The 20,443-nt window shown below is 37.3% G+C and overlaps 1 protein-coding gene across 1 annotated transcript in view; it reads right to left on the bottom strand.

Moving 5' to 3' along the window:
* Window positions 1–629: 629 nt before the first annotated feature.
* Window positions 630–20,443, bottom strand: part of LOC113568994 (immunoglobulin kappa light chain-like) — a 38,641-nt gene continuing 18,827 nt past the window's right edge. The window contains exons 4-9 of the mRNA XM_081695090.1: window positions 11,743–11,754; window positions 4,046–4,298; window positions 3,819–3,917; window positions 3,662–3,696; window positions 3,355–3,499; window positions 630–896 (exon numbers count right to left, since the gene is read on the bottom strand). Of these exons, the coding sequence (XP_081551216.1) occupies window positions 3,395–3,499; window positions 3,662–3,696; window positions 3,819–3,917; window positions 4,046–4,298; window positions 11,743–11,754 (504 nt within the window). The 3' untranslated portion in view covers window positions 630–896; window positions 3,355–3,394. The remainder of the gene's footprint in view (window positions 897–3,354; window positions 3,500–3,661; window positions 3,697–3,818; window positions 3,918–4,045; window positions 4,299–11,742; window positions 11,755–20,443) is intronic.

Below are 20,443 nucleotides of genomic sequence, written 5' to 3'. Positions count from 1 at the left end.
TGTTAGTATTCCCTGTGTTTATTTATGATTGTGATCCCTGTGATAGTTGAAAGGTTTTTCTGTATGTTTACATATAATTACTGATTGTAGGAAGTGGTGCCTGTTGGTTTGGGTTTGGGGTTGATGTCTGTTTATTGTCAGGGAGTTAGTGTAGGATTGTATTTTATTTTTGTCCTGTAAAGTGTAGTTAGTTGTGGTGTTTCTTTTGGTAGTGTGGGTTTTGTTTGTTATGTTGGCAAATAACCATTCCTGAAGCTATTCAGTGTTTGTATATAGATGTGTGTCTTTGTTCACCATTTAAATACACAAAATTTCACCTCGTCTACTGGTTTAGTCCAGTGATAAATCATTCCACCTACCATCCTGCTACCAGTCTTTTCAAAGTGCTGTTGTGACCTCACCATCTAGATAGGGTCGTAACATAGCCCTTACCGACAGGTCTGCTGTCATTGTTTCTAATATTTATAAGATGAGAGAGGAGTATACAGGAAATGTGTAGTTCTCGCATTAAGCTCTCGTCTATGAAAGTGCTGACTTCACCAGAATTTATGAGAGCTAGAGGAGTGAAGGATCTCTAATTCAAAACATTAATTGGGACAGAAACCTTATGATCTGAAACAACATCAAGGCAAGGTGAGGCAAGTTTATTTGTATAGCACGTTTCAAACATGGTGACAATTCTAGTGCTTCACATAGACTTCTGGATATAATTAGGTATCTCCAGGAGTGTGACATAGACAGCACAGAGGTAGCAAGGAAGTGCTCTTTATTTTCCATAAGAGAATAACTAAGAGAAGCACTGATAAAATAAACAAAAAAACAATCCTTTTTCACGAAGACAGCGCAGCAATTTGTAGAGACTCTCTGATCTGTAGTCCAGCGCAATCTTCTTGGATCTGTGGGTTTAAATAGGTGGAGAAGAAAATAGGTAACGGGTGAAAACATTTAATAAGCAGGTGATTGAGAGCAGTGTGAGTGAGTGGTGTAATCCCTAGTAGCAGTGGGCGTGTCCCTCCTGCTGGATGGCTGGCCAACCATGACAATGAGATATTTATCAACTTGGGAATGTTTTCACCAAATATAAAATATTAAATTTTGTTGATTTAAATAGAAAACTAAATGTAAAGGAATAAAACAGAATATTATATAAAGAGATTTAATTAAATTTAATTAAAATAATTATACTTCATAAATGACATAAAATGACATAAAAAAGTGCATAAAATCAAATGTAACCTATAATGTGTTGAGTTAAAAGATGAAAATAAAGGCAGAATAATGAGGAATGAAATAATAACCCCACTAGCTCTTGCAAGTGGGACGTTGGTCTTCTGTTGTCAAACTTTAGAATATCGTTGAAGCAAATCACCATGCAAATGAACTCCTCAACGGGCGACACTTTGTCCCAACACACCAGCTCAGTTTGTACATGCTCGTATAACTCATTTTGAAACATATTGCTAACCATACAGCCAGTGGCCTGCTTAGCCTGTGGCTATGGAGCTGTAGCCCTGGGGCTTTTTTATTAGTCCTGCAACTTTTCTAATACCAAATTCACATTACCAGGTGAACTTTGAATAAAATCATGGTAAAATATAACCACAAATTCACTCACCAGGACTAAAAATGGCAAAATGTAGCATACACTGCCCTGCCAAACCAAATTTCAAACTAACAAACTCCACCTCCTTTTTTCTTTTTTGTCTTTGAATCTCAGACTTCTTGTGACTGATGCAATGATGACACACAAAACAATGACAAGGGTAATGTTAATGTTAACGTTTACATTGTAGACACTATTGTAGAACATTCATTTTTCTTACCATGAATAGAAGATACTTGCCCCTACACCATTGCCATTACATGTATAAAGTTAGTGTTACAGAGAACCTATTATTTATTCACTTTTCTGGTTAAGGTTATGATGTAGTGAGGTTAGAAGTGTTGCATTTATGATGATGTTCTTGAAAATAAATAGTAGAATCAATCTAGTGTAAAAATGAAGCTTTATTCTACATTATGCTAATAACTATTGGTTTTGGCTAACACTAGAGTCAGAGCCCTGACCTACCTAAACTGGAATAAAATTGAATTACCCATCTCTTCAAGCCTGCTTGATGGCATTACTCAATATAATAATTCATATTAAAATGGTGTGTGAAACTGTGGATGTAGGTTAGTAGTGAATAGAGAAAAGCAAGAAAAGAAAATTAAACCAAAACTAAACATAATGATAGTTATTAAAACTAGCTTTACATAAATTTACTGGCAGAAAGGTACACAGGCCACATTTGTAGCTGATTCATATTATTCTCCATTTTTAAAAGATCCTATATGTTTTCTAGGTGGACATAAGACATTTTTTTCAGTAAGCAAGATGGAGAACAGAGCAGTGTTGGTTTTTCTAAAGGTTTTTTCCTCATGTTCTAAGGAGCTTTTCCTTGCCACTGTCCCCCTTGGCTTGCTCATTGGGGCTTGAGCTCAGACATTTATAAAGCTGCTTTGTGAAAACAACTGTTGTAAAAAGTACTCTAGAAATAAATTTGACTTGACGTGACTCATTGATTGTTTGCCAGACTACCCTTTCTGTCACTCCAAAAAGTAAGGTAAGATCAGATGTGTGTAATGTGGGTGATAATGTTAATTTATCTTACGATAAGAAGTAATAGTCTCAGCCTCAGATGGCCTGCTCACACTCTATAGTTGGTCATCTTGCATGTTAGATAAAAGTACACTGAACCATATCAAATGCGTGACCCTAATGTGGGTATTTTATGCATCATATCGTGCCTCTATTGCTTTGTGTAAATTGTATCAGAAAACACATTACCTGTGAAAACAATAACAGGCAGAATAATTTGCTTAGTGTGTTTAGCAAAACATTCACAGTACAGCAAAATTTGTCAGATATGCTTGTATGTTTCAATTGACATCATGGATTTTTAGCTTGCTATTTAGGTGTACTGGTTAAGTACTCACACATTAAATTAATCTCATATTAAATTTCCTCGTGCAACATAGTAAAAATTTATAGATTCAATATAGTTGTTACAATATATCAAAGCACCTAAAAGTAAGATCAGAGTTCATTGAGGGTGTGGTTTCATGAATATCTGGTAAAGTTTTCACAGAGCAACATTTCTTATTTGGGTGAGCCTCAGGTCTCTGTGCAGTCTAGGCACACTGCATACCACAGTTTAGACGCCTTAAAATGATAGTTACTCCCTGATAACAGTTTCTCACAATGGGTTATAAGTTTATTTACCTATCTTTGAAGCTGTTATATAGTTGTTTACATGAACCATTCAAAGAACTTGACTCATATCATTAAGCTTTCTTAAAATGTAGAGATACCTGTCCATGCTGGTGATGATTTTGATGGATATTCATTTCACTATAATCTGTATTTCAACATCTTGACTGTCTTTGACTCTGGATATTGCAAAGGTTTCTGTGTAAATCTCACAGCCGTGTAGTTTGACACATCAAAGTCCTCAGCCTGAGGCAGAACAAGAGCCGTTACAAACTAATCACAGGACAAAATACACACAGAGCTAAAAATATAATTCTGTATTTTGTACAAATACATTATTGTGGACAGATCCATGTATATTATTAAAAAAATGAACGCATGAAATGGCATGACAGATTACTCAGTTACCTGATTTAAGTGACTTTGATTGTAATTGGAAGCACCTTTATGAAAAAATAGGACTATTAGTAATATTCCTGGTAATAACCTACTAATACTTACCTTTAGTAAGTGTTTACATTTAGCAGATTGTTACAAAATAGCAGTAGTGAAAGAGAAAACGTACCTTTCTGTTGATTTTTAAATAGAATTCCAACCAAAACTACCATAATAATGTTAAATATACTGGATGTTGCCAGTGCAGTAACAATCCAGAGATTATATTCTGAAATCATGAAAAATATTGTGGATCAATATCACACAATGTAGGGGCAAAGGTGCCCTCTAACTAAAACTATGCAATGTAGTCATTATTTCGTTATTCTAGATCTCCTGTTTTATAAAAATTCATACCTTCAACATCAACTTTAGTTCCATTTCCAAAGAGTATTTCCCCACATGCAGCCACAGCACAGTAATAAGTTCCACCATCAGAATGTCTGGTGTAACTCCTGGGAAGGTCGTAGACACAAGTCCATGTAGGAGATCCAGCATCAGAGTCTGTCTTACACTGATCACTCCTGTTTCCATGAGTGTAAATAATTTCTGGACGAGATTTGTTTGAGCCATGTCTGAACCAGTAGACACTGTGTTCTCCTGAGCAACTCTCAGTAACAGCTTGTAGTGAACACTGGACTGTAGAATATTCTCTGTCCTTGAAAACCATTTCAGTCTGAAGCTGCCACTTGATCTTTTCAGCTTGAAAAATGTGTAAAAACAGGAAATAATGAGAGAGAATCATGAATTCTGATTCATGGTTCTCTCTCATTACTTGCAATGAAAAAAAAAGAGTAGCCGAACAGTAAACCTGTGCAAGCAGTTACCATGAAATAGCAGAAGGGTCCCAGATCCAAACTCTACAACATTTGCCTTCACTGTTCCACAGAAGTATGTTCCAATGTCATCTTCTGAGACATCATTAATAATGAGGTCAAACATCACTTCACTCACAGAAACAGTGAAGTGGCCATTTTCAAATGCTCGAGCAAATCTGTATTTTGTACTATCCTCAAATGTTCTCATAATGTACTGAGGCACCTTTCCTAAACCCATTTTATACCAAACAAAAAAATGCTGGGGATTTTTTCTGTCTTGGACTATGTTTTTGCCACATTTAATTGCCACACTAAGTCCTTGCATAACTGTTTGTACTCGAATTTCATTGACTGCAGAGGTTTTAACTGGAGAGAAAAAAAAGAACATTTTTAATGGCTAGAATCCACCAGTTATTTATATGTACCATGTACTTAACAGGTAGATTGTAGGATAAACATATTGTTTATTTAAAATATGACTTACCAGTTATGAAGAAGCAAAGAGACAAAAAATGACTAAACATTTTTACTGTTTAGACAGTGAGATAGTAAAATCTAATGAATCAGTACCTTGTTCAACTGTTCAACAGCAAAAGAGGCTTTGTGTTTTCTGAATGGATGTTTTAAAGTTATAAACAGATTTGATTGGTCCAGTAGCTTTGAGGAAATGCTATGTTGTAGTTTCACATTACAGAAAGAGTACTGCTGTGGTGCTATTTAAAGCAGTAAAGAGGCGAGCCAAAATGAGGCACAAAAAATTTTTTTGAAGAGTTATGTTATCCTGTAGTGCTGTCACACGAAATGTTCAGCTTAGTTTATTTGGTTTATTTATGTCAGCTTAGTTTATTTAACAAGTTTTAAACCACTAGACTTTTGTTTTAGGCACGGTGAGCCTTGAAAACAATCATGTCAGGTAATCCATAACAAAGTGCTCTAATTACAAAGCATTTTAAATGTTGAACTAAGGTCTGCGTGTGATGTGGTGGTTGAACTCAATCCTGTAGGTCAACTTTACCTGTTGGCTCTTACAAAATGATCCAAAGCACATGACTAAATCAACAATAGCATAGGTCAAACAGAATAACAGAAACATCTCTTATTTGGAATGGCCAAGTCAAAGTCCTGACATTAATCCCATTTTGTTGATGTGGTCTCTTCTGAGGCACTGAAATCCTAGGCAATTATCCCCAAACTATACATTTCTGAAATAATTTTGCATATATGAATGCAGGTTACAGTACCTCCTAACTGGGAACAGAACTGATCAGCAGATGCAGGACATGTTTGGTGGAGGTTACTTACAGTAACTGATAACCGTTTTAAATTTTGGATTAAACATACTTTTCAAATTAATGGCCTTACATGTTTAACAGTAGAATGACCAAGATGATCATTTTGACCAGTTTGAAATCGATATAATTGAAATTGATAATTTTATATCAGTAACTGATTTTTATATAACAAAATAATCTCAATCATGTCTACCAATAATTGACTTATATTAGCATACATTGGTCGATCAGTATTTTGGATTTAAGAGCATTTAAAAAAAAAGAGTAGTTCTATCATGAAGACCATAGCAGACACCTTGACTGTATACAATATTAGATTATGTGATTAAGAATGGACACATTTTATAAAACATTCTCGTGTAAGTCTAGATGGTTATAAAGGGTTCTCAAAGCTGTTGCTATGGCGAGGTCATGAGTAGACCAATGAAATGTATTTATAAAATAATTTATGAATATGGAATGGCAAGATTTGGTAGGTTGCAGGAAAAGGAAAATGGACAATGTGTACTGAAATCAAAATGGCATGTAGAAACAGTCTGATTCAGGAATTAAGGTCTCTTACAAAGCAATGAAGGCATGCATTGGAGGAGGAAAGAGAATATTAAAACACTACAGAAAGAGTGGAGTGTACTAGTGCATCCTTCTTTAGGAATTCTTTAAATTATGCGACCTTATTTAGTAAGGAGAAATAAGGAGTTGAAAAGTATGAAAAAGTTAATTAGAGGGGTATTTTGAGGGTGGAGGTGCCACTACGTATTCCATCTGGAGGTTAAACAGAATAGCAAATGGATGCTAGCCCACCAAAATGGAGTGAGATTCAAGACAAGTTGTATCATGCAAAGGCAGTTTCTGCACAAGGTGTATGAAAAGGCATCTGATGTCTTGATATTTTTGTGGAAGATGATGGTCGTAAACTGGTAGAAAGGGATTATTAAAGTGGAGAAGTGTAGGAGGTATCCTTATTCCTAAAGAAAAGGATTCCATGGGTATAGAATATTTTCAGCCTATATGTCTTCTTAATGTGGATGATAAGATTTCTTTTAGTCTAAGAGTGTGGAGACTGGCAAAATACACAATTGGTGGTAAGAGTTGATTACATCCAGCAGAGTTGGTTACATCCTGGCTGAGATTGGAAATGGTCATGAAGGCTGGTTGTTCCAGTTCACCGATAGCATTTAGAGTGGAGATGGAGCTAATAATTGTAGCCTCGAAGTGGGCTGTAGGTGTGGAGTGGCTACACAATGGCTTCCGGTTACCTCAGGTTAGAGCATACATGGAAGACATGACATGACAACGCTGACAACTACTGTGCTGTGTACCTGGTGGTTGCTTGGGAAGATAAATGATAATCTTAGGTGGGCAAGGATGAAGCCTAATAGCTGTTCACCTTCACATTTCACCTGCTTTTTTGGTCCAATAGTTAATAGGGGAACTGCTATGTTGTAGTTTCATATTAGAGGAAAAAGTACTGCAGTGTTGCTATTTAAAGCAATAAAGAGACATTCTAGTTCCTGAGAATAATGACATAGCATATAGTGCTATGTTAAACAAGACTTACAAATTACATATTACTACACTCTCATGAAAGCAAATTTATACAAATAGGTTTTCAGACTTGCCTTAAAAGCAGAAATAGAAGAGCCTTGGCGAACAGTAAATGGTAAGGTCTTCTTGGGCATAGACAACAAATACATAGTCACATCTAAGCTTAAAACATGCCCTTGGAACAGCCAACAAATCCTGTGAAGAAGGCCTCTGGGTTTGCTGCATGGTTGAATAGAATAAATTATTGAAATAAGAGGGAGCTGGTCTGGTAAGTGCTTTAAAAAGAAACAAAAGCATTTAAAATGAATTCTAAACTGAACTATAGCTAGCAGTTGGAAAATAGGACAAGTGTAATGTGATCTCTTTGCTTAGTGCTAGTAAGTAACCTAGCTACAGTGTTCTGTACTAGCTGTAAGCTATGTTATAGGGAATGGTTGATCCCAATATATGTTACAATATTCAATTCATGAAGAAAGGATTGCATGAATGACCTCCCGAAGGTTGCAGAACGCTTAAAGTTCACAAAAGGTCTAAATAGAAAAATATTGCTTTTCACCACAAAATGTATTTGTTTATTAAATCTGACATCAATCAAAGAACACACAATTTTTTCAGTATCATCTTTGCATGGGAAGACAAGATTCATGACTTATGGGGCTGTTATTGTCAGTAACGACCAGAGAGTCAGGATGGAAATGCATATATATTATTGGGCTATATTCCAAATGCATAGACAAACTCATGATCAAAAGGTAGGTTTGTTATCAGCAAACAAGAGTCCTGACAGGCATCCAAAGAGGGTAGTAGCAATATGGTGGGTCATTGCACAGAAAGAGAGAATGGCAGAAAACATGGCTCAGGAGAGCCTCAGGAGACTTCAAAACTGAAGATCTTTACTTAAATAGGGCAGGTAATTTAGAAACAGAGGCAAAGGAGGGAACTGTAATCACAACAATGGGGATACAGAATGAGGGAGTTGAGATGGTTGAAGTTAAGGTTGTGATAATACCCTCCCTCTCTGGAGCAGCCAATGGCAGTCTGTGGTCTCCCTGGAGGGTGACCATTCAGACACAGTGTAGGACATTCAAGGTGACCTGCATGGTAATCCTGAACCAGCCTGACAAACCCATGCTGATTTTATGTGCTAACAAATATGCTGAGAGAAAAGACTGCAACTACTCCTCTCTTTTTGCTGAAGATGGTCTCAAAGCTTTTTTGAAAAGGCACCACTTAAATATCTCCTTGTGAGAAGACTGTCTGTTCTGGATCCAAGGTTCCTGCTCAAGAACAAAGAGGTAAGTGCCTGAGTACACCACTATTCTCCTTGCAGAAGCTGGCTTCAATTAAGAAAAATTCTGTGATTAAATTCTGTGGGAGTTTTGTCACTTTTATGACCACAGCCTCATATCGGAGTCAGAATCCTTCAGGAACTTCAACCAACAAAGCAGAAGGTTGGATGAATTTGACAATGAACATTTATCCAACAAACTGTTTTGCCATCTTTTGAACATAGTAAAATCCTGCTCCTCTCAAATGGTCTAGTCGCTGTTGACAGAGGTTTTTCAGGTAACAAGAAGGTAATCATGGAGAACCTTAAAAGAGCATTCACTGATTTCTCAACGGATAATTCATGACCATGTGAACCATGTTGGAGGGCTACTCCTCTCTACAGTTGCTGCCAGCCAGAAATATCACATGTATCTTGATAAACAAAAACAACTAAAGCAAGATGAGTGGAAAACACAGACGAGGAAAGCACTAACTGAGGAGATAATTGAGATAAAAGCAAAAAAGGAGAATAGAGGGGGATATAAATGTACTGCTTAAGACTGCTGATCACAATGCTGAGCTGAGTCAGAAGGAAAACTGTGCTTCATCTCAAAGTCCAAGGGACATCAAAGAAGTGCAAAAGAAAAAGAAAAAAAGCTGGAGGCTTTGGAAAAACAGCTGTCAAAAAAGCTGTCAGCTGTGGAAAAACAAGGAACCGGAACACACTCCTTAATAGGTCCTGCCCTATTTGACATTACCTTGCCGGAAATTTGTGATGTTTTGTGCAGTTTTTGTTTGTTTTTTCAACTGAATGGGATAAAAGCTAATAACATCAACTTAAGTTGATTTGTTTACATTTATGCATCATCTTTCTGAGTTAATGTGAGGTGAAATAAATATTTTGAGTTTATACACTGTATACTTAGAACACAACGTTTTGCCTAACATGGGTTTCACCAACAATGTTGAAATTGTTAACAAGTCAGGCACTACTATTAAAATTGTGTCTATTGATGTGATTTTTATTTTATTTTTTGCATTGTGCTATGTTCATCCTGGTGCCAGTTAAGATGTGCCTGTACTTTGACAGCTGACTTGGGTGAAGGTAAGATTTAGCACTCAACAATATACCAATTGAATAGTGGAAAACAAATATTATGGTTATAACAAAGCTATTCTCAGTTTATTGCTTCTTCAACCCAAAACCCTCCACCCAATGAAATGCTACATAATCATACTAAATAAACCAGAACCAGACTGATACAGGAATTATGGTCTCTTAGAAAGCAATGAAGACATGTATTGGATGAGGAAAAAGGGTATTAATACACTACAGAAAGAGTGGTGTGTGCTAGTGCAGCCTTATTGCTTTCCTCAACCCAAAACCCTCCACCCAATGAAATGCTACATAATCATACTAATTAAACCAGAACCCCAAAGCTAAAATAGATCTCAGGCAGGCCTGAGATGTTGCTCGGGAACACTGAAGCCAAAACTACAATGGCCACTTCACTCTAATAAGCACAAAAAAATAAAAACAACAAAAGAAAGGTACCTTTCTAAAGTCAGTTCTCTAGGTACAAATGTGAATCTCTCTCCTGAGTAGGATCTGCAACACGCTATCACTCGGCATGCAAGTGCGTCACACTCACTCTGAGCCCATCAGTGACCCAGGACATTATTCAGAAACTACCTTTAGCCTACTAGGCTAATACATTGATATCCTACTTCTCTACCCTAAGTGAAAAAAAACCCAAAAAACTTCCCACAACATACTCATAAGACATTGTTAGACACAAATGACAGTTATGCAAAGATTCTCAAATCACCACTGTGCTTTAGTAAATTTAATTTACCGAACTGGAAAACCATCTTGCTCCCCACCACATACATCTTCACATTCCTCCCGCTCCAAAAATCTCTTAAAGGGGCAGTTACACAAACATCACTATTCATCCCTGGATTACCAGATCATGTTTGCAATACATCAAACCACTACTAAACACATTTTCAGATGGGCTACATTAGTATTACTGTTGCCTTTCCATCAGCTGGAAGCAGTCTAGCCATTCTCCCTTACCTGCCTCTGTTTTAACATAAACTAGAAGCATACCAAGCACATTAGTACAATCATGGTTTTATTGGAAATATACAGAAAATAAATTTTAAAAAAGCACAAATTATTGTGTGGTAGGACACTACATGAACCTGTACTACATCTAGCTATAAGTTGAAATTAGTCATTTTAGTCAAACCTTAATGAATTCTGCCATGTCTGTTTTAATAACATTTTAAAACTGAAATAATTTGCTGATTACATCTGATTGCGCCACACAGAGTACTGGCCTCACATCGTTAACCTCTCTTAACATGTGGGAGTCCATGTCCATGTTGGTGATGATTTAAATCTGTACCTATTTCCCATGAGCTAAGAAATTTTAATCTGTCCATAAACATCTTGACTGTCTTTGACCCGGCATGTTGTGTAGGAGGAAGGTTTCTGAGTAAATCTCACAGCTCAATAGTTTAATATAGTTGAGTCCTCAGCCTGACAGAGAACTATGAGGTGTTATAAACCTTTCACAGGATAAAATACATGTAGAGTTTAAAATTGATGTTTTTTTAAATCTGCACTTTTTAGCTATAAATATAACAAATGCATTGTTGATTCTAGGACAGAGCCATTTTTACCAGTAGGAACATGAATGTGCATGATGGGTGACCAGTTACCTGATTTGTGTGATTTGGGTTGTAATTGCAAGCACCTTTATGAAAAAAACCCAGAACATTTTGTTCTGTATACTTTTATACGTTGTATACTCTTAGCAAAACTTTAGAAATATCTACATATAGCAAGTTTTTATATTTGTCAGATTGGTACATAGTAAAGTGAACTTACCTTTCATTTCTAAATAGAATTCCAAACAAAACCACCATTATGACAACAAGTATTATAGTTAATGCTGCCAAGGCAATAACAATCCAGTGGTTATTTTCTGAAATTATGAAAAATATTTTGAATTAATACCACACAATGTATTCATGTCAAATGTTGCCCCATACTAAAATTATACAATTCAATGAAGTTCTATTATTCCCAATGTGTCTGCAATATTATAAAAAGTCACACCTTCAGATGCACCTTCAACTGCAGTGGACATTGTTTTCAGCTTTAAAATGAATTAGGCAAAACAGAAAAGAGCAATCAAAAAACTAAAAGTGGTGTAAAACATAAAATATAATATAAAATATAAATGTAAACAATGTTGGCGATGGTGTAATGTTGGAGTGAATTATGTATGCTGACACAGCACAACTCTATACCTTCAAACATCAAAAGGGCCCCAGATACAAACTCTATAATACTTGTGCTTATTTTTCCACACAAATATGTTCCTACATCATCTTCTTTAATTTCATTAATGCTGAGATCAAAAACACCATCCACATTGATACTGAAGCGGCCACTGTTAAATGCGGGCTCAAATCTGTACTTTTTATTGTCCCCAAATGATCTCACAATATTCTCTGGCAGCTTTCCAAAATTCTGCTTGTACCAGGCTAAATCATTATTTGTGTTTTCTTCAGCCATGTTGAGGTCACACTTTATGGTAATATTGTCTTCGTGCTTTACTGTTTTCATTTGAAGCTCGGGGATGTCAGATGTTTTTACTATATAAAAAAAAATGTTAAGTTGAAGTGTTTAAAGGTTAAGAAATGTGTAATGACCTTATTCAGCTTAGTAGCATGAAACATAAATATATTCAAGCAGAATGACACTCACCAGTTACAAAAAGACAAAAGGTGATAAATAACACATCCATTGTTCCTGCTGAAGACAATAGTGAGGTTTAAAAGATTGATCTCTTGTCAGTTCAGTAGAAAAACAGGCCATATATGATTGGACAGTTTAAAGTAGGGGGATGGATTTGATTGTTTCAGTAGTTTTGAGGAAATACAATGTTTACTTAGAACTAATTCACAAGCCATTTTAGATAAACAAAAAAATAATAATAATATTGCAGCATTTTTAAACCTTATCTCTTCTCTATATATCAAATTTGATACCTTTGTATGTGCTTATAAAAGAATATAAAACCCTTTGACACACTTAATGTTAAGCCTTCACAATATTTTAAACACCAGAATGAATAATAAAACTACATAAAATGGCCACCATTATCACTCAGCCAAGCCAAGAAGAGGCAAACATGAAAAATAAGGCAACAGGGATTCAAATTGCACAGGTACAGCAAACTGAAAGAATCCATAGACTATTTGCCACAGTGAAAGTTTTTAGAATAACAAACTTTAATTTAGGTTTATACATACAATATTAACATGAAGAGCTCAAAGCATGTTTATTTTCACACCTGACTTAATTAAATATAATATACAAGAACAATTTATCAGGACTGCTACCATCTCTCAAACTGTACTGTAAATGGGAATTAAGAGTGTGTGTGTGTGTGTGTGTGTGTGTGTGTGTGTGTGTGTGTGTGTGTGTGTGTGTGTGTGTGTGTGTCTGCGTATCTGGTGTGATGATTGCCTCTAGAAGGCCTGCCAGCTGACTCTATCCAACCATGGGGCCCAGGGTCACCATTGAGCATGTCAATGCTTCTGGACCTATGCATTAAGTGGCAGTCATGTCACAATTTCCTCCTGGCTTATTTCTTGCTTAATGACCATAGACTATGATTTTGGGATTGCCCTAAAAGTAACTCACTACACACTTGAGTCTGGCTTCACTTCTCTACACATTACAATTGGTGACCACAGCACCACTGCTGGCTAGATAGTTTTGGGAAGCATACCTTTCTCAACACCGCACTGACAGTCATGGTACTGGTATGAATGTGTAACCCTAGTAATTTGGAGAAAGCAAGGAGGTGATTTTTTCCCCACAGTTTCCCTGGCATATTTAAACTGTGCAATATAACAAGGTTACTTGAACAATGATCTCTGTTCTAGAATGGCTAAACACATTTTAAAACCCTTACAAACATTTTTTTTTCTGCAAACCCAGTTGCAGGCTCATTTTATTTTGCAGTTATAGGAAGAGTAGACAGAAGGCCCTGTCTGAATATGTAGTCCATACAGGTTACACAAAGACCTAACATAAATGACAATCTAAACCAAGCAAACATTAGAAAGGGATATTTAAACACACTGGCAAATGAAGAGCAGGTAGTAGACATTAACTCAAGGGGGATTAGAATTCCAGTCAGGTCTCCAGGTTTCAGTGGCTGGAGTGGCACATGCCAGGAGCCAACAGAATAGCACCCTCTTAGGTGGCTGCAATGGAACTTCAGAATTTTGCCCTCACATTCTTGGAGCCTGGGCAGTATGTCATAATGAAACTGAAACAAGAAAATAATAATGCTCACTGGGCCTAGGCGGGGTTTAGTCTTTTAGTAGTATATACTGTGGTCTGTGATGAATAGGAAAGGGATGCTCAGCTCCATGGAGCCAGTGTCCACAATCTTCAAGAGCATTTTTCATAGCCAAGAATTCCCATTTTACATTTACTGTTTTAGTTGATGCTTTTTCCCAAAGTGACTTACAATTATGAAGGAATACAACTTGAGCAACTGAGGGATAAGGGCCTTGTTGAGGGGCTCAGTTTCTTTCAGATGTACTAAGCATCCTTGAATAGGCACATAGATACAACTTGTCTGAGGTGCCCTGACATTGGGAAAGCACAGTCCCTGCTCCTGTTTCAAAGGCATCCACCTTGCCTACTAAAAGGAGTGTGGGGTCAAGGTGTTGGATATGGCAGTGAGCATGATGCATTCCTAGAGGTCCTGGAATGTCTGGTTGACAGAATAAGAAAACAAAATCTCTGGTAGTTGAATAAATGGTTGGCCACTTTATCACAACTGTCTCCTGGATAAAGGGAGGATGGAAAATCTGTTGGACCTTGAGGACTGTGATTTGAATATCTCTGTCCTAGGTAATCCACACAGAGGTGAAGTCCCCCATCCTTCTTCACAATAAAAGAGAGTGATGCAGCAGCAGGGGAGGGACATCCCTGAGACAGCAGCCCCATGAAATTTGTCTATGGCTAAAATTTCAGGACATGGCCTTGCTAGTACTCAGGCAGAATTTGTACGAGGAATTTTGTTTTAGGACTTTTGGGGCAAGGGTGGGGACTTAAATTATGTGAAATACTCAGTGAGCTCCCCTCAGTCCCAGGGTTTTGTTTAGCTAGTCAGGGACATCAAAGAACAATAGTGCTATGCAGGAAATGGGTGCTTAGAAAAAATGTGCTTGTGACGCTTGTGTCTCCACCATAAAAGCATAGATCATGAGTGTGAGGGGCATTCCTCACCTTGACTAAGTTTGTTGTGGACCATTTCCATAGGTACAGCTTTAGCAGAGGTGTTGTTCAAAGCAGCTTGTTCATGCAGCAAAGATAGCGGGGCAGCCGATGTTCAGGCACAAAATATGTAGTCAGCGTGGATGGCTAATTGAATGTACTGAGACAGAGACAGCTTATCTTGACTGGCAAGTTTTAAATGTAGCTCTGTACCAAGACTGCAGCAAAAGGCTCATTTCAAAGCAAGCTCACTCCATCCATTTTTATTGGCTAAAAAACAAAACGTAACTGCATAATCCACTGCAGAATGGCACCCTTGTTTAAAACTTAAAAGTTGCTCACCTGGTTGCTTGCCAGATACGGGGTGATCACAAATGTCATGGTAATTTCATCTGCATCCTGAATGTAGCGCTGGAGGTATGCAATGAAAAGCATGTCACACAGCTGCTAGATGCAAGTACTGCAAGGGAATGTTCTTAGGAATGCATATGATCTGTTTTGTCAGCCACTGTGTTGGAGACTGGAGAAACCTGCTTAAAGGCAGTGGTTAGGGTTAGGTTAGGGTTACGGTTAGGGTTAGGGTTATGCGGCCATGATGTCATGCAACTGCTGAATGTGACTGCTTAGGAAAGCATCGTGGTTACCTAGGCTGTTCTCAGCTCTTAGACTCCCACTGAATGCCCCCTTCTATTGTTTTCCATAACAAAATTGCAGAGGTTTATCTGTGACTGATATCTTGGCAGTGAGAGATTATTTTGTATTCACGAGGCAGAGTAAACAAAAGTACAATACAATCAGTCCATACAGGAGATGCAATATCAAAAAACCCAATTACAACCCAAATAAAGCAGCAAAACAAATGAGATCGAAAATGTAATAAAAAAGCAAAGGCTGGAGTAATAACAGCCTAGAAATACACAGATAAAACTTCAGTTCTCATGACAAAAACACTCAGAAATGCATTTTGCAGAGATTGGCAAGATCTCACAAAGGACACAAAGATGCAAAGGTATATATGAACACCTGGAAGCAAGGGACAGATGAAAGACACGAACACATGGGAGACTAGAATTCCATTGAGGATTCTCTCTTTTGGCCATAGAGGAAGTGGGTGGAGCCGGTGTGACAGTCAGAAACACTTTTCTGAATTTGAATTTCAACATAAAGTATGTAATTATTTAATGGATTATTTATGGATGTGTTGCAATTCTTTTCATAATTCAGATAGTTTGAATCCATTAAAATGTACATTGTTAATGGCTAAACACATTCAGAGGGGTGACTTAAGACAGTATGTATATGTGATAGCATGTACAGCAGTTAGAAACAATGAATTGCTGCCATTATATGTACACATACATGTATAATAACATACAGCTACAACTACTTTGTAGCTGTATGGTAGACCATCCTTTATGACACTTTCGTATTTTTACTTCCTGTTACTGTAAGTTACTGTTTATTGTCCGGTTGTCTTGCTTAGAAGCAGTCTGTCTCTGCCACTTTGCATAATATGCTTTTTTGACTTAATTTGTCTAATTGTCTAGTCCTGATACAGAAATGTAGAGAAAAGCTCTTTAGTGTTTTCTCTCTTAATCTTAACATATCATAAAGATTGTGATTAGAGAATATTTTGTGATGACAGTCAAATCTGGTAAAATGTATTTGAACCACTGACATAAGGGAAAAAAACCTGAGGATCAGTCAGAGAATCATATGAATCAGCATTTAATAACAGTGAGTAAGCAATCAAGAAAAAACTGACAATACAGTTGTCACACCATCTTTGCTGCAAACATAAATCTAATAAATAGAAATAATTTCTTTATTTGATATTTTATTTACATTTATTGATGTAATTATTTACTTGAAGTATAGTTTGAAATGGTGAAAGCAGTCCTTAAAATGGCAAGAGGAAAAAAACAAGTGGTTTTGTTGAACTGGCTCTCACAACATTAAAATGTAGTGACAAGTGTGACCTTAATTTGAGGTGAGACTAGTTGTCTCCTGCGCTGAGGCCTTACCATTGCTCTTCTACATCCTCTACGCTGCTCCCCTTATTCCTTCCACTTCCCCTATTTCCTCCATGTGTATCTACTGTACAACAGATTAGCTACACAGAGCTCTTAGTTAGTGTCACTTTTTATCCTTGCGTGTGTTCATATCCAGTAGTCATGTTTGGAAGTTCACTGGATGAAAATTGGTGTGGCAAGTATATTCAGTTTATTCTGTGTGTAGAAATGAAGTGTCTGTGTGAGCATAAACCCCATCCTATGTGCTTTTTCTCAGGACTAATTAATGAGACACATTTCATAACAAAAGAACAATGAATTGTCATCAACATTATGGTTCTACATACATCGTAGAATATTACATTAATTTAAAGCTAGTGTAATATGGTTTTTACAATATGGATTCATAAGTTTATTTATGAAGTGTCACGGGACGGCCCCCCCATGTCACGTGGTACGGCCTGCCGCGTGCAGGGGGGTTCACCCATGTTTCTAGCCACACCCCTGTGAAGGCACGCACCTGTATGGGGTTAATTGTTAATGTGTGTTTGTCTATTTAAACCCCCGTCAGTGCGTGCCTCACCGTTGGTCATTGTTTGTTCGCTGATGTATGTTAGTGCGTACATAGTCATTTGTTAGATGTGATTGTAGTCTGTGTTTAGTTAAATGTATAAGTCTTGTCTGTCGTTAGTATTGTGTGTGAGTGCATTGTTCTACATGTTTTATGTTAATAAATCTTCACTTCGAGGGAGTCTGTGTGCTGCTTCCTGCCCACCAGCACTTTGGCCAGTGACAACGTTATATGAAGCTCCTTATTGTGTTTGGTCTTGCTGCTGTTAGAGTTCTCTCAGTGATTCCAACATATATGTATTTTCTGTTCTAATCTTTCAAAAAAACCTGTTAGTCTATCATGAAATTTGTGATAATCTATGTAGCATTGTGTGACATGTTTTGTAAAAAGAAAAAGTGTATAAAAGGTTGATAAGAGCCAACCCCAGTAAAATTTGTTTTGAGTGTTGCACCAGTGATACAGGCAAAAGTCTCCTGAGCTCTGGTTATGGACAATCACATGGCAAAAGTTAATTAGTAATGTTTAATCAATTGAGTAAAAACTGTATTGCTTTACCGTATTGTATAAATGATTATTGCATCCTCTAAGCACTACATCTGGACTCCACCTCTGGGCACCATGTGAAAGTCCCTAGTTCTGGCTTCTTACTCTCTCACTGTTATAGCTTGTGGTCCCTCTTCTCTCTCTCTCTCTCTCTCTCTCTCTCTCTCTCTTAAAATGACAATGGATTATAGGCCTTTTAGCCTTCCTTCGCATTTAATTTGGTGTGGTGCATATTTGAAGGCATTGTGAGAGGACTAACCATCATTGAACTCCTCACAGTCCTCCACACCCGTGCACATGTCAAGACTAATTCACATGTGTGCAGAGCTATATAGAATAATGAAATGTTGAGCACTTAGATACTGCAATATGAGCAGCATGTTTGTGATCAACAAATATAAGGGATTAATTCTTTCATTTTGGTAGATTTGTATGATTAATCTCTGTTTGGTAGATCTTTATGGGTAACCTAACATATGCTTAAACTCACATTTTTAAAACATGTACAATGCAGTGAACCCTGTCATGAGAGTACTTTGAACCTCTTTGATGTAGAAAAGACGTTAGTGGTCACAACAGTGGTTTTTGCACTGCTCTGTGAGTTTGCTCTCTTAAACTAAAGATGGGTGTCAATGTGGCACCTTTTATAAAGATACTAAATGATGGTGAGATAGAGGTTTGTAGAAAGTCATACTAACCTTTTGCATTTAAAACAAAATAATTGGCCATCTTCACATGGTGTTAGGAAACCTGTAATGTAATGTAGAAATTGTTCTAAAATACAGAAATATAGACCTTACCAATACAATCATTCATTTCTTTTTTTTTTTTTGCATGAGATGTTCACTTGTTTGAAACTTGAAGCTCTACATCAGAATAATCTGGTCAGATATCCAGCCTGTACTGCACTGTACAGCTCTTGTCTTTATTAAACAAATGATGAAACAGGGGCATCTACACAATCCAGTTTGTTACCAGTATGTTGTTTTTTAATCTAGAAACTGATAGCTGTGTTGCTTTTGCCTTTAAAGATAATGTAGCTCATGAGATTACAAGAAAATTAGATTAATTGCAAAATATTGTGCAAAAATAGATAGATAGAGTGGTCACTTCATTAGTTGCATGTATTCTATAGTTGTACCTATGTGACATTTTATGCAGGAGCAATACACAAGCAATGAAAAGAAGTGATATTATTTCAGCAAATAAAGAAAACACTTGTAAAAGCAAAAAAAAAAGCAACAAAATGTACTGAAAAGGCAATAGCTCCAGGACTGGCTATTTAGGCTGTAGCAGGCTAAATGTGAAGTGCTAGAGGATGGCAACTGAGGGGACAAAATAGTATGAGGCACTAAGAGGCAGGTGATGGCAATTATTGAAGGAGATGAGAGACAGGGGCTGGGAATGAATCAATTAGTGGGTAACTGGGAATGGGGAAGTAGTCTAGAAGGGTGTGTCTCTTCCTGACTGGTGGTGGGCCGGTCATAACAACCTATAACTGCACCTTTTATTTTAAAATATTTGTTTCTTTGAAACATATTTATGTTAGACTTGCATGTCCAGATTAACACGGTATCTAGCCAGTGGGTCAAGATCTGAAAGTTGGTCTTTTTAGTGGCAAAAGTTTTTAAACTTCCCTTCTGCCTGTAAGTAACTCTACAAAATCTACTACAATAAAGTAAGGTTATGTTTCAATGGAAATTTACCTGTAGATCCTTTACTGAAGTGCTTTTCTATAACTAATTTAATACTTATATTTTAATGAAATATATTGTTTGTTAAGATTGGTGAAGATATTCATCTGACTTGCTCATTTTTATCTAATCTTGCTTCAGCAACTGCATGGTTCAAACACACTCCAGCGACAGGAACACACCTGGCACAGGAAACAAGAACAGGCTGAGACGCACATCTGGCAGCAGGAAATGGCTGGGTATTGTCTCTACGCCGGGACCTGGCTAGGCAGCGTCTTTCACTATGCCAGGAACAGGACCAGGAGGAGCAGAGGCATCCACTATGCCAGGAACAGGAACTGGATCAGGATGGGTGGCGCCTCTCACACTGGGAACAGGAAGTGGATTAGGATGGGCAGTATCTCTCAAACCAGGAACAGGAATTGGACTTCTTCAGTAAGTGCCTTTCCTAGTCCTTCTAGGTCCTGCTCTACACGCTGCGAATCCCTGATGTTTGCTTTGTGATCCGTAGGGTATGAGCACTTATCAGGAGTCTCAACTACCTTCATGTCTGATGTTTGCTTATCCTTTGCAGACTTCATGGACTTACATTGAGAACCCCTTGTCACCACAGTGCCAGGGGAGTTAATCTGCCTGGTGTAGTCTTGCTGAGAGAATTTTTCTTCACAGTAAGGTGACCACTGACCAGAGAG

The sequence above is a fragment of the Electrophorus electricus genome, chromosome 13 (genome assembly GCF_041902795.1).
Source record: "Electrophorus electricus isolate QZ-2024a chromosome 13, ASM4190279v1, whole genome shotgun sequence".
Classification (NCBI taxonomy): domain Eukaryota; kingdom Metazoa; phylum Chordata; class Actinopteri; order Gymnotiformes; family Gymnotidae; genus Electrophorus; species Electrophorus electricus.
The sequence above is the reverse complement of the archived record's forward strand: the minus strand, read 5'-3'. Positions and strand labels throughout refer to the sequence as shown.